The sequence below is a fragment of the Ovis canadensis genome, chromosome 7, assembly GCF_042477335.2.
Source record: "Ovis canadensis isolate MfBH-ARS-UI-01 breed Bighorn chromosome 7, ARS-UI_OviCan_v2, whole genome shotgun sequence".
Lineage (NCBI taxonomy): Eukaryota > Metazoa > Chordata > Mammalia > Artiodactyla > Bovidae > Ovis > Ovis canadensis.
The window spans coordinates 55,932,207-55,948,334 of record NC_091251.1 but is presented as its reverse complement, the minus strand read 5'-3'; the positions used below and the strand labels follow the sequence as shown (position 1 = coordinate 55,948,334).

Genomic DNA, 16,128 nt, shown 5'->3' with positions numbered 1-16,128 from the left:
GCCTTTGGTCTAGTCTTGTTCAGCATTTTCATTATAACTTTGTGACTAAATAGAGAGTATGTATATAAATTTGTGGGTGATATATTGTGGTCAAGACTTTTTCAGTTGTGTTGGAAACCTGGCTCAAGCTAGTTCAAGCAAACAAGGGATTTATAGGTTCTCACCAGTGGAGTTTTTTAGTTTCTGACAGGGGTTCAAATAATGTCACTGGGATTCTACCTTTGCTCATCTCTCTGTTCTACTTTCTCCTAAACTGGCTTTATTCTCAGACAAGCCTTTTTGAAATATTAAGGAAAAATGGCCACTAGCAGCTCCAGGTTTAATTAGTCCTTCCAGCTTAAGGGACCAGAGGAAAAAAGAATCTCTATAACCTATAGAGGGATTCCCTGGTTGCTCAAATGGTAAAGAATCCTCCTGCCAATGCAGGAGACCCAGGTTTGATCCCTGAGTCGGGAAGATTCCTTGGAGAAGGGAAGGGCCCCCCATTGCAGTATTCTTGCCTAGAGAATTCTGTGGACAGAGGAGCCTGGTGGGCTACAGTCCATGGGGTCACAAAGAGCTGGACATGACTAAGCGAGTAACACTTTCACACTTTCATAACTTATGGAGAACCTATCCTATATAGTTAGAACATTTACTGTGTCTTGGGCACTATACACTGTATACTAAACTTTATATTCAGTTGATTGCTACAGTGACCATCTGAAGTACAGGTATACCTCCATGTTTTTACAGAGCTGAGATTTCATCCAATCTTTTAGGAAAATGAGCATTTAAAGCTTAAAACATTAAAGCTTAAAACCTGCATTTTTGTTCCATGAGAGATAAGGCACAGAACTGTGTGTGTAGTGCACAGGCTCAGCTATGGGGCTTAGTTGCTCTGCAGCATGTGGGATGATCTTGGACCTGGGATCGAACTCATGTTTCCTACATTGGCAGGCAGATTCTTTACCACTTAGCCACCAGGGAAGCCCCTCAGAGACGTCTTATCCTTAGCAATTTGAGACAGATAGGCACTAGAGAGACTGATTCCCCCCAACCCCCACCCCAGTAAATAAAAGCTCTTTGGGATTCTCAACTTTTTATTAATCTTTTTATTTTGAGATAATTGTAGTTATAATAAACAGTTCATAGAGATCTTGTGTAACTTTTACCTAATTTTCCCCAATGGTAACTTCTTGCAAAACTATAGAACCAGGCCACGACAGGGATGTGACACTGCTGCGATCCACCAGTCGTGTTCAAATTTTCCCCATCTTACTTGTACTCATGTCATGTGTGAGTGTGTTTAGTTCTGTGCAGTGTCATCACATGTCTAGTCAGGGTATCTACCACTCAGTGAAGAGCTAAAATCTTTCAGTTTTAATGTCTTAACACAGTAAATATCCATAGATATAGCCAACATAGATAAAAAGCTGTGTAAGTGGGTGAAGTGAAAGTGAAGTCGCTCAGTCGTGTCCGACTCTTTGCGATCCCGTGTACTGTAGCCCACCAGGCTCCTCCGTCCATGGGATTCTCCAGGCAAGAATACTGGAGTGGGTTGCCATTTCCTTCTCCAGGGGATCTTCCCGACCCAGGGATCGAACCCAGGTCTCCCGCATTGCAGGCAGACACTTTAACCTCTGATCCACCAGGGAAGCAAAGTTCTCAATTTTAAAATCTGTATAAGTTTCCTAAGACCAGAATTTTAGGAACAGCTGGCTTAAAGCAGGGAGAGTCCTTCCCATTTCACCTTCCCAAGCTACTGCAGAGCACAGTGTGGTTTGTGATGTCTCAGTTAAAATGCTTGTAGGACTGTCGATGCAAATAATTAGGTTCTTTAGTACAATTTGTCCATCCATATTAGAGGATAAGTTGAGACTCTTCTATGACATCTGTGATTCTGAATGATTCAGAGAAAGGTTTAGCTTTCTGTTGTGTTTACTTAAGCAGGAAGAGAATGGAGTAGAAAAGACACGTTCCAGCCGTGACTTTTTAGGAAATGAGTAGGTAAAAGGAGGTAAGAAGTGTGTTCAGGAAGGGAAGTAGTTGTAGCCAAAGGATGAATTTTTATACAATCCTTTATTCTTGAGAGCCAATTCTAGTGCTTCCTTTGGAACATTATAGGAATGGGAGGGGAGGGATCATCAACCTTCTGTGGGAAAAAAACTAGTCAGTTTCAGAGGTAGTTCTTGGGTCCCTGTGGTAACTCATCACAGGGCATAGCTGTGCTGAAGGAAAATAGGTGAATTCAAGCAGGCAGGAGATTGCAGAGTGAGAAGACTTGGAAGAGCAAAAGAGACGCTGCATTCAGCAAAAGCCTTTGCCGCTGCTTTGGACACTGCCATAGGATTTGGGTTGTGCATTGGTTTTGCTTATAAGATTTTTTTTTCCTTTGTTCAATTCCCAGCATAATTTATTCAGTCCCACACATTGGGAGTTTTAGAAAGGCTTGAATATTAGGATCGTTTGATCTGACATCTTCTAGAAGAGGCCTTTAGGGTCTGAGCCTGAGATTCTGTCTATAGGGATCATCACAGGAGAATTCCCTTATGGCTAATCTGTAGTCTTCAAATTATGTGTTGACTGCACTTGCATTTTCTAGCACACATTGGAACAGCCTTCACTGCTGACCTTGACCAGGTGCTGACTGGTTAAAATTGAATGAGAAAGTAAGTCTTCTGTGAATAATAGAATATGTAGCTTCTAAGAGCTATTTGATGTTTGGCTATGATGACAACTACCACAGCTTTTGCTCTTTTTTCGCCTTGTCTTGTGCTTCAGAATGTTCTGAAGTTAACCAGAGTTACAAAAAAATTCTTCAAAGCAGCCCACGTGAAATCTGGAAGTTCAGGAAACCAGCAAACCTCTTTCTCCCCACTCTGCCTTCCTTTCCCCTCCCCTTCCCTCCTCTCCCCTTCCTTCCTTCCTTCTTTTCTCTCTTCCTTCCTCCCTCCCTTCCTTCTTTTCTTTACTTAGAGAGATACTTGGAAAGATACTTAATGTTTGAAAGGGGCTATTTTCTCCTTCACTGATAGTTAAACCTTAAGCTGTTTTGGGATTTACAAGAAATGTTCTGTTACGTCCTGAGAAGAGCTTCGTGGAGAGGAAGAATTTGGACTTCTGCTTTCATCTTCAGTTATTCCATGATTTCCACCACCAGCCTCTAACAATAAGAATCTTTCAGAACAACAAAAAATAAATCCTAAATTTTTAAAAATACTTATGTATTTGGCCATGTCAGGTCTTAGTTGCAGCACGTGGGATCTTTGTTATGTTGTGCAGGATCTTTTGTTGTGGAGCACAGACTCTAGTTGTGGTGCGTGGGCTCTGGGAGTGCGTGGGCTTAGTTGCTTGAGGCATGTGAAATCTTGGTTCCCCAACCAGGGATCGAACCAGCATCTGCTGCATTGCAAGGCAAATTCCTAATCACTGGACCACCAGGGAAGCCCCCTAAATTTTTCAGAAATACCTGTGCTTATTTATTTATCTCCAGTCTTCGGTGCTTTGCACAGGCTTTCTCAGTTGTGGCGAGCAGGGGCTGCAGGGGCTTCTCTTGTTGCGGGGCACATGGGCTTCAGTAGTCTCAGCACGTAGGCTCAGTAGTGGCGACTTGTGGTCCCTAGAGCGTGCAGGCTTCGGTAGTTGTGGCCATGGGCTTAGTTGCTTCGCTGTATTTGGAATATTCCTGGACCAGGGATCAAACCCTGGTCCCCTGCTTTGGCAGAAGGATTCGTATCTACTGGGCTATCAGCGAAGTTCCAGCCCTAAATTAAAAAAAAAAAAAAGTACAGTGAACTTATTTTATCTCAAATTGCCAATCAATAGAAGGCAATTCAAATAATTTGAGAATTTTTCCCCCTGTGTTTTAATTTGTTGTTGTTGTTGTTGTTCAGTCACCAAGTCATGTCCAACTCTTAGCGGCCCCATGGATTGCAGCACACCAGTCTCCCCTGTCCTTCACTATCCAGGAGTTTGCTCAAACTCATGTCTGTTGATTCACTGATGCCATCCAACCATCTCATCCTCTGTCGTACCCTTCTGCTGCCCTCAATCTTTCCTAGCATCAGTCTTTTTCGATGAGTTGGCTCTTTGCAGGTGGCAAAAAAAGTATTGAATCTTCAGCTTCAGCATCAGCCCTTCCAATGAATATTTAACTTGAGAGAAATATAAATAACACAATAACCTGATAAATGGGATTTTTTTAATTACCTGGTTTTTTTTAGTAATGTGTGTTAGTCACTCAGTCATGCCTGACTGTTTGTGACCCTTGGACTGAGGCCCGCCAGGCTCCTCTGTCCTTGAAATTCTCCAGGAAGAATACTGGAGTGGGTAGCCATTCCCTTCTCCAGGGAATCTTCCCAACCCAAGGATTGAACCCAAGACTCCAGCATTACAGGCAGATCCTTTACCATCTGAGCCACCAAGATGGCCTTATGAGCAAATTGAGTTTGCTGTACTGTATCAGGGTGCTGCTGCTGCTAAGTCATTTCAGTCATGTCCGACTCTGTGTGACCTCATAGATGGCAGCCCACCAGGCTCCCCCGTCCCTGGGATTCTCCAGGCAAGAACACTGGAGTGGGTTGCTATTTCCTTCTCCAGTGCATGAAGTGAAAAGTGAAAGGGAAGTCGCTCAGTCACATTTGTCCATGAATCAAGAACATACATTACTATTAGTATTACTAATGCCGAGTCACTATAAAATCTTGAAGAACCTTTGGAATTATTGAAGAAAGAGGATTATTTTATTAATGTGTGTGTGTGCATGTGTGCCGAGTTGTGGCCAACTCTTTGCAACCCCATGGACTCTATGTATATGTAGCCTAGCAGGTTCCTCTGTCCATTGAATTTTCTAGTCAAGAATACTGAAGTGGGTTGCCATTTCCTACTCCAGGGATCTTATTAATATAGTATTTAGTATATTTGATGACATTCTACTATCTGCACAATCTTTTCTGATTAATCTAAACACTCATCTAGCCATCATCCCCAGTAATCTTTCATTCTTGGATAAAAGGGAGTTTCTTAGAGCTACTGAAGTTATCAGTAGAACCAGCTTCCTTTCTGCCTTTTGAGTGTGAAGGTAATGCTATCAGACTCATATTTGTGAAGGAGAGAGTCTGTCCCAAATACTTTTTCGCTTCATTTTCTGCCCCTAAAATTATGCTGCAGCCTTTTCCTCCATTAGTGCCTCTCAAGTGTGGGAGGCAGCTCAAGTCAGTATATAATCATTTCTTGCAGGGCGATTAATGGCTCTGGCCTTTCTTTATTCTCCCAGTCCTCATTTCTGTGTCACCTGCCTATCAGCACTCAGATCCCTAATAGGTGCTATTAGGCTAATATCTAAAGGTGAATTGAAGTATCATTAAAAGATAAAGGACATGAAATATTAGGAAACTTCAGAGATCTCCATCTTTACATTTCCTGTCTCTTCTCAGGTTTCTCTTTTGTTGTGTTGTTTACCTTTCCATGTCAGTGAGCCCCTGGAGCCACGGTGGCGCTTCTTAGCATTTCAGAATCTGATTGGCCAGCTTTTATTGTTGTCATAGTTGTGAAGGTATTCCGTGACCCTAACTTTTGCTATTTTTATTCCTTATTTCCTCTACTGGCATCAGTCTTTTGACAATCCCTTCTTTTTGCATCCTAGGTATACAGGAAAGATGGCCAAATGAGTCCTTTTTTTATTTTTATCCTCTCCTAGAGAGTGATAAATGAAGCTATATTTGTTCCAATGAATCGCAGAATTTGAAATCCCACAAAGTCACCTAGCTTATTAGATGAATATCACAGAGCTGCTTATTATGCACTATGGCTTAATGTAGATTATGGATGGGACCAAACCGTAATTAGCAGAGCTAGAGCTGTAATTAAACATTATTGTGCTGCTCTATGATTTCTCCTTATATTTCTGCTGCAAAGTAGAAGGAAACCGAACAGTAGTTCCAAATCCGAAGGTGCATTTTCTCCCTTCTCCTCATTCCCTGAAGTCCCGTTTAACTAATCAAATAGTGAAGTAAAGTCATCCTCACACAAACAGATGCTGAGCTCTACTTAGTAACTTACTAATAACTTCGATTATTAGGAGTAGCTTGACGTGCACACACACATTAATCAGCTCCTCATATATTAATTCGGTTATTCTTAGTGATCAGTTCAGCTAAGTTTCTTCTCTTCAGATATTTAGGGTTTAATTTAACAAGCTGCTTGAATACAACAGTGGTGCTTTGTGCTTATATCTTAGATGCTGTCTTCTGAATCTGTCAGTATAGAATTGGGAGCTTATCTTTGTCCAGAATGTTAGCAGCTTATCTTTTCCCTGGCCTCCCAGCAGTACTGAATAAATTAACAGGAAATGAAACCACTTCTAGAAAAGAGCTCACTTGATGGCAGAGAGTGTGTAGGTGACTCCCTGGGGACTTCCTTCCTTCTCTGATTTGGATTGCTGCCTCAGCGATGGGACAGGTTGGCAATAGCTCTTGCTCAAGCCAGGCAGTCAGAAAGTTCACAGGAGTGACCTAGAAGGTTTAGGCCGGTTTCTTTGTTCAAGAAAGAGGACTTTGCAGGAATTTCTCTTGCTAGTAGAAGAAAGGTATAGAAAAGGGGACAAATTCTAAGCAAAGGAAATGCACATATTAACTAACTCTGAAGTTACTTCTATCTCAGTTCTTCCCCAAGAGAAAGACCCAAGAAACAGGGGTGAGGCCAAGAGTAAAGATGGTCTGAATACTCTCTCATTTCCCTTCCTGATAATTCTCATGGGTGAAACCTCTAGGAAACTTTCTTTCCAAAGAGTTAATGAACCACCATCTAAAAGCATTCCTGAGAGGGCTTAATGATTAGACCCAGAGTCTAGCACTACACAGGAGTAGGAAATCCAGTTTATTTTACCTTCAAATCTGTGCTTAGAAATTTTAAAGAGGTTTTCAGGGATCTAACACATCCCAAGAAGTTTGTCAAACTGAATTATAAATGCCTGATTTTCAGGAGTACAAAAGACCAAAAATACCTCTTGACATTTATCATTATGCAGAAGATTCACTGGACAGGCTTCCACTTTCATTTAATGAAAAGGGTGGAGTTAGGAAAGCACAGGGTGGATGTGTGTAACCACAAACAGATAAGGATAATGTTTTGGCAGCTATTCGGGGACCAGAATTAATCAGAACCAGGGTTTTAGCATTCTGTGGACTCTGATAGTGATGATCTGCAAATACCAGTTGATTTTTAAGCCAAGAAGTCAGAGCTACTTATAGAGAATGGATTCAATCCCCGGACCTCGGCTTCCAGGGTAGTGTTTGAGGCCAGGAAGATGTTTGTACGTGCATGTTTGTGTTTAAAATGAGGGAGACGGATTATAGGTGGAGTGGTGGTCATGCAGTAAACTATTTCAGGACCAGAGTACCGTCGCAGAACCGCAGCAGCTTTGGTAATGGGTGCATGGGCGCCTCACTCTGAATACGGGCCTGCTGAAGGAGTATAGTCAGCCTGGTCTTTCACAAGGGAAAGAGTGTCCCAATCCTTGGCTCCTTCCTCTTTTTTAGGTCTTCTGATGGGTATCATACATCATCTTTAGGAAGGATCAGTCAGCGTGTGCTGAGTGCCTTTGCATGTGCCAGACACTGTTTAGTTAGGATGTGGGCACTATTAACTCAGAATTGGTACTTTGTCAACCTGATAAATGCTAGGCTTTGAAGAATTAAGGGATTATTGCTCTTTGATACAACTTTTAACTCTAGATGTGTTAATTTCTTCTTGGAATCTAGGTAAAATTGCATTCTTGTGAGAGGGTCTAGTTTTGGTGGTAGAGATTGCTGGTTCTTTTGGGGTGGGGGTTGTGCTGGGTCTTCGCTGCCACATGCAGGCTTTCTCTAGTTGCAGGGAGCAGGGGTTACTCTCTGGTTGTTGTTCATCAACTTCTCATTGCGGTAGCTTCTCTTGTTGCAAAACATGGGCTCTAGGGTGCCCAAGTTTCAGTAGCTGGGGCACACGGGCTTAGTTGCCCCACAACCTGTGGGATTTTCCAGGACCAGGGATCGAACCCATGTTCCCTGGATTGGCAAGCAGACTCTTAACTACTGGACCACCAGGGAAGTCCCAGATTGCTGGTTCTTGTGTTTGACTGTTCTTACGTGTGTGTGTGTATTCAGCTTCATGTGCAGACTGCTGTGGATTGGCTTCTGGGTAGTAACAGTACCTCCTGTTTCTTCTCTGTACATTTGATGTTAGATTCACACTCTGAAATGTGAATTGTCATTAACCTATCATTATCGTTATCACTGTCATTAACCTATTGCTGTTATAATCTGTGTGGGTTAGAAACCCCCATCAGCCCTCCTGTAACTTTAAAGTACATTTCCTTCTACCCAAAGATGAAGTGAAGCTCCAGTCTTCCTGGAGTGGCATTCCTAGGATCTGAATATTTCTCCCTCTCTTTATCCCCATGTGTATTCTTGGGTTTTATACCTGATTAATGTATTATTTGTTGAGTGATAGGTTGCAGAGAGGCAGAGTGGCAGCAGTAGAACATGCCTCAGAAGCTGAGCCTTTCTTTCTCATCAGTCTGTGTGCTCTCTTCTCTTGCTGTTGAAGTCTGGCCCTGATTCTCTTTCAGCAGATTTTTAAAAGAGACAATTTTTTTAATACACTTTTAGCCAAGCACAGTTTATGAGGAGGGCTGTTAATAAGAAATAAGGCTTCTCCTAGCCCAGGGTGCACTCATCTAAACCGCTTAGATTTATAGTGGTATCATGAGCTAGAACTTGAAAATAAGGACTAAAGTCTTATGTTTAAAGCCCTCTGCTTTCTGGCAGGAAAGGATGTAGGACTAGATTAAATGCAGAGAAGCTGTTTCCTCTGAATGTTCTTGCAGCTCATCTGCTCTCTCTCCCCCGCAGATGGAGTCCCCTGTCTCCACACCGGCAGTGCTGCCACTGCACCTTCTGGTGCCAGTGGTCAGTAACGACATCTCGTCCCCCTGTGAGCAGATCATGGTTCGTACCCGATCCGTTGGGGTCAACACATGTGATGTGGCTCTGGCCACAGAGCCTGAGTGCCTGGGCCCCTGCGAACCTGGGACAAGTGTCAACCTCGAGGGCATCGTGTGGCAGGAAACCGAAGACGGTAAGTACTGCATGTGGCTTTCCTGTACCTTCTCAACCTGCTTCTGTCAACAAGGGCTGATAGTTGTAAATAATACCAAGTATTTATTAGAAGTCTCATATGACCATCGTTTGCTGGTGATGCCTACCCAGAGGATTACAGCAAACTTCTCTGTAAAATTGCTTGGCTTCTAGAGATTGCCATTTTTTTTAAAAATTAATTGTCTCCCCTTCATGGCCATTCAGCAGTGTTGGCCGTGGTGCTTAAGCAGTCGTTTGATAGGTGCTGGCCATATACCTCAAACTGTATCTGTACCATTTCCCTCTCTATCATTTTATGTGGGAGAATTTGAATATACATGAACTTTTGGATCAGGCTTGAAGAGAAAAAGTAGTAAAAGGGCAGCTGTGGGAGTCAAGGAAATGGAAAACAGTCAGTCTTGACTTGACTTAGTATTGACTTATTGAATATGCAAGTCTTGCCTTTTTTAACACCTGGAGGCACAGCCAGCTTCTTCCTACTAGTTGCCTCCTCGCCCAGCCACCCGCACCACTTTGTGCATCTGTCACTTAGTTCAGGTTTTGTAGGCCTAGGCCACAGGGAACTGCTTGCATGCTCTCGTTATCAGGCGTTCAGTAAGCAGTTGGCTCACTGTAGGCTGCTGCTGCTTGTCTGTTCCACTTGTCCCTGACAACAGAATCTCTTCTGTTTTGAAAGTTTGTTACCTTGAAAAATTAGGGGTGCAAAGGGACTTAACCAGATATTTTAGATCCCCTTGGTACCATCTATGGCAATTTGACTTCAGTATACATTCTTTTTAAAAAGAATCCAAGTCCATGTCAAAGAATGTGTGGTTAGAGAGGCTGGGCCTCAGAGTCCCATCAGGTCTTTGCATCAGTAACCAGGCTTTCAAAGCATCACCACTCTGAGGAGTTTAGAAGCCCAGAGGAGCACAGCTAATTATCTCTTGATTATCATAAGCTATCTTGTCAGTCTGCCCATGGAAACTCAGGCATTTCATTTTAATCATTTCCAGTAAAAAAATAAAAATTTCTGTTACTCTGAATATTTTGTTGTGATTCAGTTTTCCATGCAGTAGGCACTGATGTGATACGGGTTAAAAATTCTGTGTTCTTGGCTCTCTTGTTGTTAGCAATATAGTAAAGTTTCAGCTTTCAGGATAACATTGCCAATGAGGTTTTATTGTGTGTCGGAGACCATAATGCAAAAAGAAGAAAATAATTCCATTGTGTTAGAAACTGTGAAGAGAGAGGTTGACCTAGAGGTTGACACTGTAAGTGTGTATGCAGTATACAGTCTGGAAATCATAAGTGGCTATCTCTGATTTTAAAAATGTCGTCTGCCTATGGCCACATGTCTGAACAGCCAGAGTCTGTTGGAATTACAAACGTATCCAGATCACAACTCTGTGCCACCAAGCAAACTTCAGGGCCTGTTGCTTCAGTATATTGAAGATCAAAAACATCAGTTTCCTGCCAATTTACTGTATTCCACCCATCTTTATAGTAGTGATTTTCTCCAAGGGCAATACACTTTTCGTGTATGTAAACCTGATAAAAACTGTGAGAATGAGGCTAATAACCTTTTCCCTCTCCTGAGAACAATGGTTACCTTTTCATCTGGGGATTCTTGTTCTCCCTCCCTACTGGGGGGATGTTAGCATAGATTGTTTTTTTAATCGCTTGTTATGAAAGACTCTGGTTGTCACTGGCAGCCTATTAGCAAGTTCCCCTGTTACACACTTTCAGTGCACCCTGTGTACTTTCACGGCACTTACCACAATTTGTAAGATTGTATATAATTATATGTTTCTGTTTTTAAAAAATATTACTTATTTATTTGGCTGTGCCAGGTCTTGCAGCATGTGGGATCTAGTTACCTGAGCAGGGATCAAACCGAGGTCCCTTGCATTGGTAGCACGGGAGTCTTGGCCGCTGGCCCGCCAGGGAAATCCCAGCATTTTTCTATTAATGTCTATTTCTTCCAGTGTTCTAAAAGTTCTGTGAGCTCAGGGACTGTTTTCTTCTCACTATTATATCCCCAATACTTAAATACTTATTTGAACGAATGGATGCTTATACCATCTCATTGTCATTTCTGGATCTATGTTAGTATATATGTACTAGATACTTTCCAGAATTCTATACCTTCTCTGAAACTCAGAATAAATATTATTTTTACCAAGTTTAAGATCATTCTAATTTATATAAACCTGTAAGATGTTAGTTCTCTTACTTTTAATACTGTATTTTTCCCCCACTTAACATATTATGTTTCAGGGCTTATTCTTCTCTTCTTTTTCTTTCCTCCCAAGGGAAAGAGAACTATTCTGGAGTGATACACTCTACTCTGCTTTCTGGCCATCCCAGAGGGCCTTCACCTGTCCTGTCTGTTGGCGAAGGTCTGAACTGGGATCCGAGCTGGTTCACATTCCTTTTCATCTTTAGATAACAGAGATTTCCTGCAAGGGTCATTCTGGCAAATCTAGAAGACCTAGTATACTGAGTCCGTTTTCAAGTTAATAGTAAGAACTATATATATATATATATATATATATATATATATATATACACTTAAAAAAAAATGTCCTTCCTGCTGTGTAGGTTTCTTGTCTGCTACCCCAGTTTTTTATACTTTCTGTCTCTTTGCCCAGCAGACTACTGTCTTCAAACTGAAAAGCTCTTCTGCCTTTGAGAGAAACTATAAATGTTTGGCCTCCGAGGGGAATGGAGGGTCCTGCCCTCCCTGTAGAACTGAGCCCCCTTGCAGAGAACAGGTGTAGGGGTCATGGCCTGAGTTCTTCCTGATTTCTTTGCTTACCTGTTCTGCATTGTTGCTTCTTTCTTTCCTGTTTCTCACTATAAACCTTACCTTGCAGGCATTTTGAAATTCCTGCAGATCTCATCTCTTTTTAGGTTGTTTGTAATTCTCTCGGCATCTACAAAGATCCTCCTTAACTAGGCTCAACTTTAGGACAATTAAGAAGACCCAAGTATAACCTGGACTGTCTTGTCTTCCTTTGCCTTTTTTTTTTTTCCCTTTGCTTTTTTGAGATGTATTCTTAGCATTTATGCAGAGGTCTGCTTCTCCCTGATTTTACCTTGTCCTACCTTACTTCAAATCGAAATAACAGGTCCCAATTCTATTTCTGGTTCACAAATCTTACCTTAACCCACGGTCCTGGAGACAATGTATAAGAAACCTCAGTGTATAAGACCATATACTTCTGTTGAGGCAAAATTGCTTACTAGGTTCTATGGTATTTTAAAGAAAGGCAGAGCTAACTTATTAGATAAGAATTCCAGGAAGTGCTACAGATTCTCCTTTCTAGACTGCAGCACTAGGTCGAAGGCCATCACTAGTGATATTTTGGCAAATACGCTTTCTAGACAAATTTGTGATATACTGGAAAGAGCCCTGGAGTGAAAATCAGAAGAGCTCTATGTCTCTGCCACTATTGTTGTGACCTTGGACAAGTTCCTTAACTTCTTTGGACCTTAGTTACCTCATATCTTAAGTATAGTGGAATTGGATGACCAATAAGGACATATCCAAGCTTGTAAGTTATAATCTACGGCTTTAAACCTTGAAATCAGCATGGATCCAATACTAGTTGACTATGGCATCTTGAAAATGAATGGTTTCATATACCAATCATGAGAGTGAAGACTGAAAATATTAATATCATTGATGAAATTTTATTATACACTTGTTTATATAGAACAGTCTTCCCTGGTGGCTCAGAGGTTAAAGTGTCTTCCTGCAATGTGGGAGACCTGGGTTCGATCCCTGGGTCAGGAAGATCCCCTGGAGAAGGAAATGGCAACCCACTCCAGTATTCTTGCCTGAAGAATCCCATGGATGGAGGAGCCTGGTGGGCTACAGTCCACGGGGTCGCAAAGGGTCTGACACGACTGAGCAACTAGAAAGAAAAGAAAGATAGAGAACAGAAAATGAATCTGCTTATCTTGCCAGTCTCAAATTCAGGAAATCTCCACCTCCCATTTTTCAGCCCCTGATCCTAGGCTGACAATGAAAGAATTCACAAAACTGAGCTGTTTTTGATGCGAGTTTATGCTGGCTGACATAAAATGAGCTTGCAGTGCTGCTTGGCAGTCCCTTCATCTCTCTATTACATTTGCATTCCACAGTACTTACTTCATTCTCAAGATTTCATCAGTCCAATTCATTCTCTCCTTGTGCTCTTAAATAACTAAGATCAAAGCCACCCACCTAAGTCCTCTAGCTTCCCTCCTCTTTATTAAAGTGTATTTTTCTTATGCTGTTGCTTCCTTTTTCTCTTATTCCAAAGATTCTTTGACTTGACACCTTGAATTTTATCTGCTTTTTTCTTCATCTTCATGCTTTCCGCTTCTGTTTAAGCTCTTTCCCTCTTCAGTACTTCGTTACAGTGAAAATATTTTCCTCATCATTGCTACCCCTTTGATCTACTGACCTCTCCCCTTTTCTTCACTTCTTGCTCTTGCTGTTTTCAGTCTCTTTTTACCTGCCCAGTATCATCTAATGTCTTGCCGTCAGATTTCTTCTGCTACCATTTGACTGAAACATTTCTCATACCAGTGAACATCTGCTTTCCAAAGCTCTGCTCTTCCTAGGTCTTTCTCTCTGCTGTTCCTAGGCTTTTAGCAGCTCTGCTATTTATTCATTCTCTGAACTCACCTCTCTTCCTTTTGTAATATTGCACTTCCCCAGATTCCCACATTTCTTTCTAAATTGGTCACTCTGTTGATTTTGTGTCAGTCCCCCTTCCTCTTTGTACTCGTTAGCTAGAAACTGCTGACGGGTTTTAGGGTGCCGATTGGTCATTTCTGTCCCAGTGTCCTCTAGGATGGGACCTGTGCCAGCTGGTGCCCTAGTCCCTTTCCTCCAGGCAAGCAGCTTCATCCAGAGTATGTTTTTTCATTTACTGTGTGTGCCACCGTGGGGAAAGTTGAGGAAACATTGAGTTAAGAATGGAGTTTGGCTGCTAGAAACAGAAAATGGTGTAAATGTACGAAAATTCTAAAGGTAGGCAATCTAAGGCTGATATGATGGCTTCAGTGTAGTCAGTGTTCCAAGCTCCTTCAAGTTACTTATTGCAAAATTGCTAATGTAGCTCTAGCTATCACATGTACTCTTCAGGCTTGAAAACAAAGGAGAAAACTAAAACAGCATCTGCCTCTCACCTAAGCCATTTCCTTTTGTCAAGCTTTTGAAAAAGTTTACAAACTCCTGGTTTTATGTATTACACCTAATACACTGAAAACCCCATCAGACCACTTAAATTTTTTTCCCTTTCAGTCATCTTTTATATTCAAGAAACTAGTTTATTATATTTACCCAGACACTTCACATTTCTGTTGTTCTTCCTTTATTCCTAATGTTCTGAGTCCCCTCTGTCGTTTGCATTCTGTCTGAAGATTCTCCTTTATTAATTCTTTCAGAGCAGGTCCACTGCCTGTTAATTCTCTGAGAATGCCTTTATTTCACTTTTATTCCTAAAAATTTTTTTTCTTATATAGAAATCTAGGTTTACATTTCTTTTAGCATTTTAAAAGTGTTTTGCTTCCTTTTGGCTATCATGGTTGCTGAGAAATACACCTGTAAGTGTACTTAGGTTGTTCCCCTGTAAGTAATACGTTATTTTCCCCTGGTTGCTTTCAAAGCTTTTCTGTCATTTTCAGCATTTTGATCATGACGTGTGATGTGTCTAACATGTACTTCTTTGGGCTTATCCTGTTTCGGGGTTCACTTAAGTCTGTGAATTTCCTTTTTCCAAATTTTGGGAGTCTGACCTTTACTTCTTCAGACATTTATTCTGCACCATCCTCTTTCTCTTTTTCTAGGACTACAGTGACATGAATATATGCCACCCACAATTCCTATGTATCTTTTCTCCTTTATTATAAGGTGGTTGAAACCAGAAACCACATTTTATGTATCATTTTATTTCTCCCAAGAACTAATTCAGTCTTTACACAAAAAGTAAAATAATCAGTAAATATTTGATTAAATTGTGCTTGTACCCATGTGTTCTAGGCATGTAGGTAAAAATGGTAATTTTTTATTAGTCTCTCTTGGGCTCATTTGCTATGTATTGGTCAGAAATAATGAGGGATTTAGTAAGGTATTGAAAACTTTCTTTTAAAAAAAAAAGCAGTGACTTCCACCTTCAGTCTTTTGAGATTATAAAAGTCAGAGATAGAACCTTCAGACATTTTCAGAGGAAATGGTTTGAAGTTATTCTCTGAGGAACATGAACATGGAGGAACCTCAGAAGCAGTCATAGGGGTGAGAGGTGTTGAGTGGGCAGGCCCCAGCTCCACCTCTGCTACCCAGCCAGATGCAACCCAGAGCTGTACTACTTTCTGATGATTTATATGTTAAGCTCCTTTGTAAAACTATATTTGAAGAGGATTCTGCTGGTAAAAAAAAAAAAAAAAAGTTTTGATAATAATCTATCTAGGTTCATCCTCCCATTCCACATAGAAAACCTTCTTAAAACATCTCTGAAATCGGTCTGATCTTTAACAAAGTATCAGACAGAAGTTGTAATGCTGTAAGACCAATTTTTTTTTAATGGGGTATACTTTTTTTTTTTTAGATTTACTTAAAAGTAACTGCAGCAAGTGGGAGTGCTCTTTGTTGCAGTGTGCAGGCTTCTCATTGTGGTGCCTTCTCTTACTGTCAAGCACAGACAGGCTCTAAGCCTGTGGGCTTAGTAGTTGGAGTATGAGGGCTCAGTTGCTCCAAGGCATGTGGGATCTTCCTGGACCAAGGATAGAACCCATGTCCCCTGTGTAACAAGGTGGATTTTAACCACTGGACCACCAGGGAAGCCCTAAGACCACAGTTCTGAAGTGGGAAGGAGTACAAATCCCTGGTGTGCCAGAGGGTATGAAAAGGCTCTATGATAAGCTTGGCCTGTCTTCCGAAGCTGAATTCTAGCTTAATGATTTGGTGGGTAGGAGAAAGTTTTCGATTTTTGTGATTGGAACAGGTTTTGTCATATATGTGCACAAACATGAA

The 16,128-nt window shown here is 41.3% G+C and overlaps 1 protein-coding gene across 4 annotated transcripts in view; it reads left to right on the top strand.

The window, feature by feature from the left end:
* Positions 1–16,128, top strand: part of ZNF609 (zinc finger protein 609) — a 193,939-nt gene that overhangs the window by 133,165 nt on the left and 44,646 nt on the right. For all 4 annotated transcript variants that reach the window (XM_069596201.1, XM_069596197.1, XM_069596200.1 and 1 more), the window contains one exon: positions 8,874–9,099. In XM_069596201.1, coding sequence (XP_069452302.1) covers positions 8,874–9,099 — 226 coding nt within the window. The remainder of the gene's footprint in view (positions 1–8,873; positions 9,100–16,128) is intronic.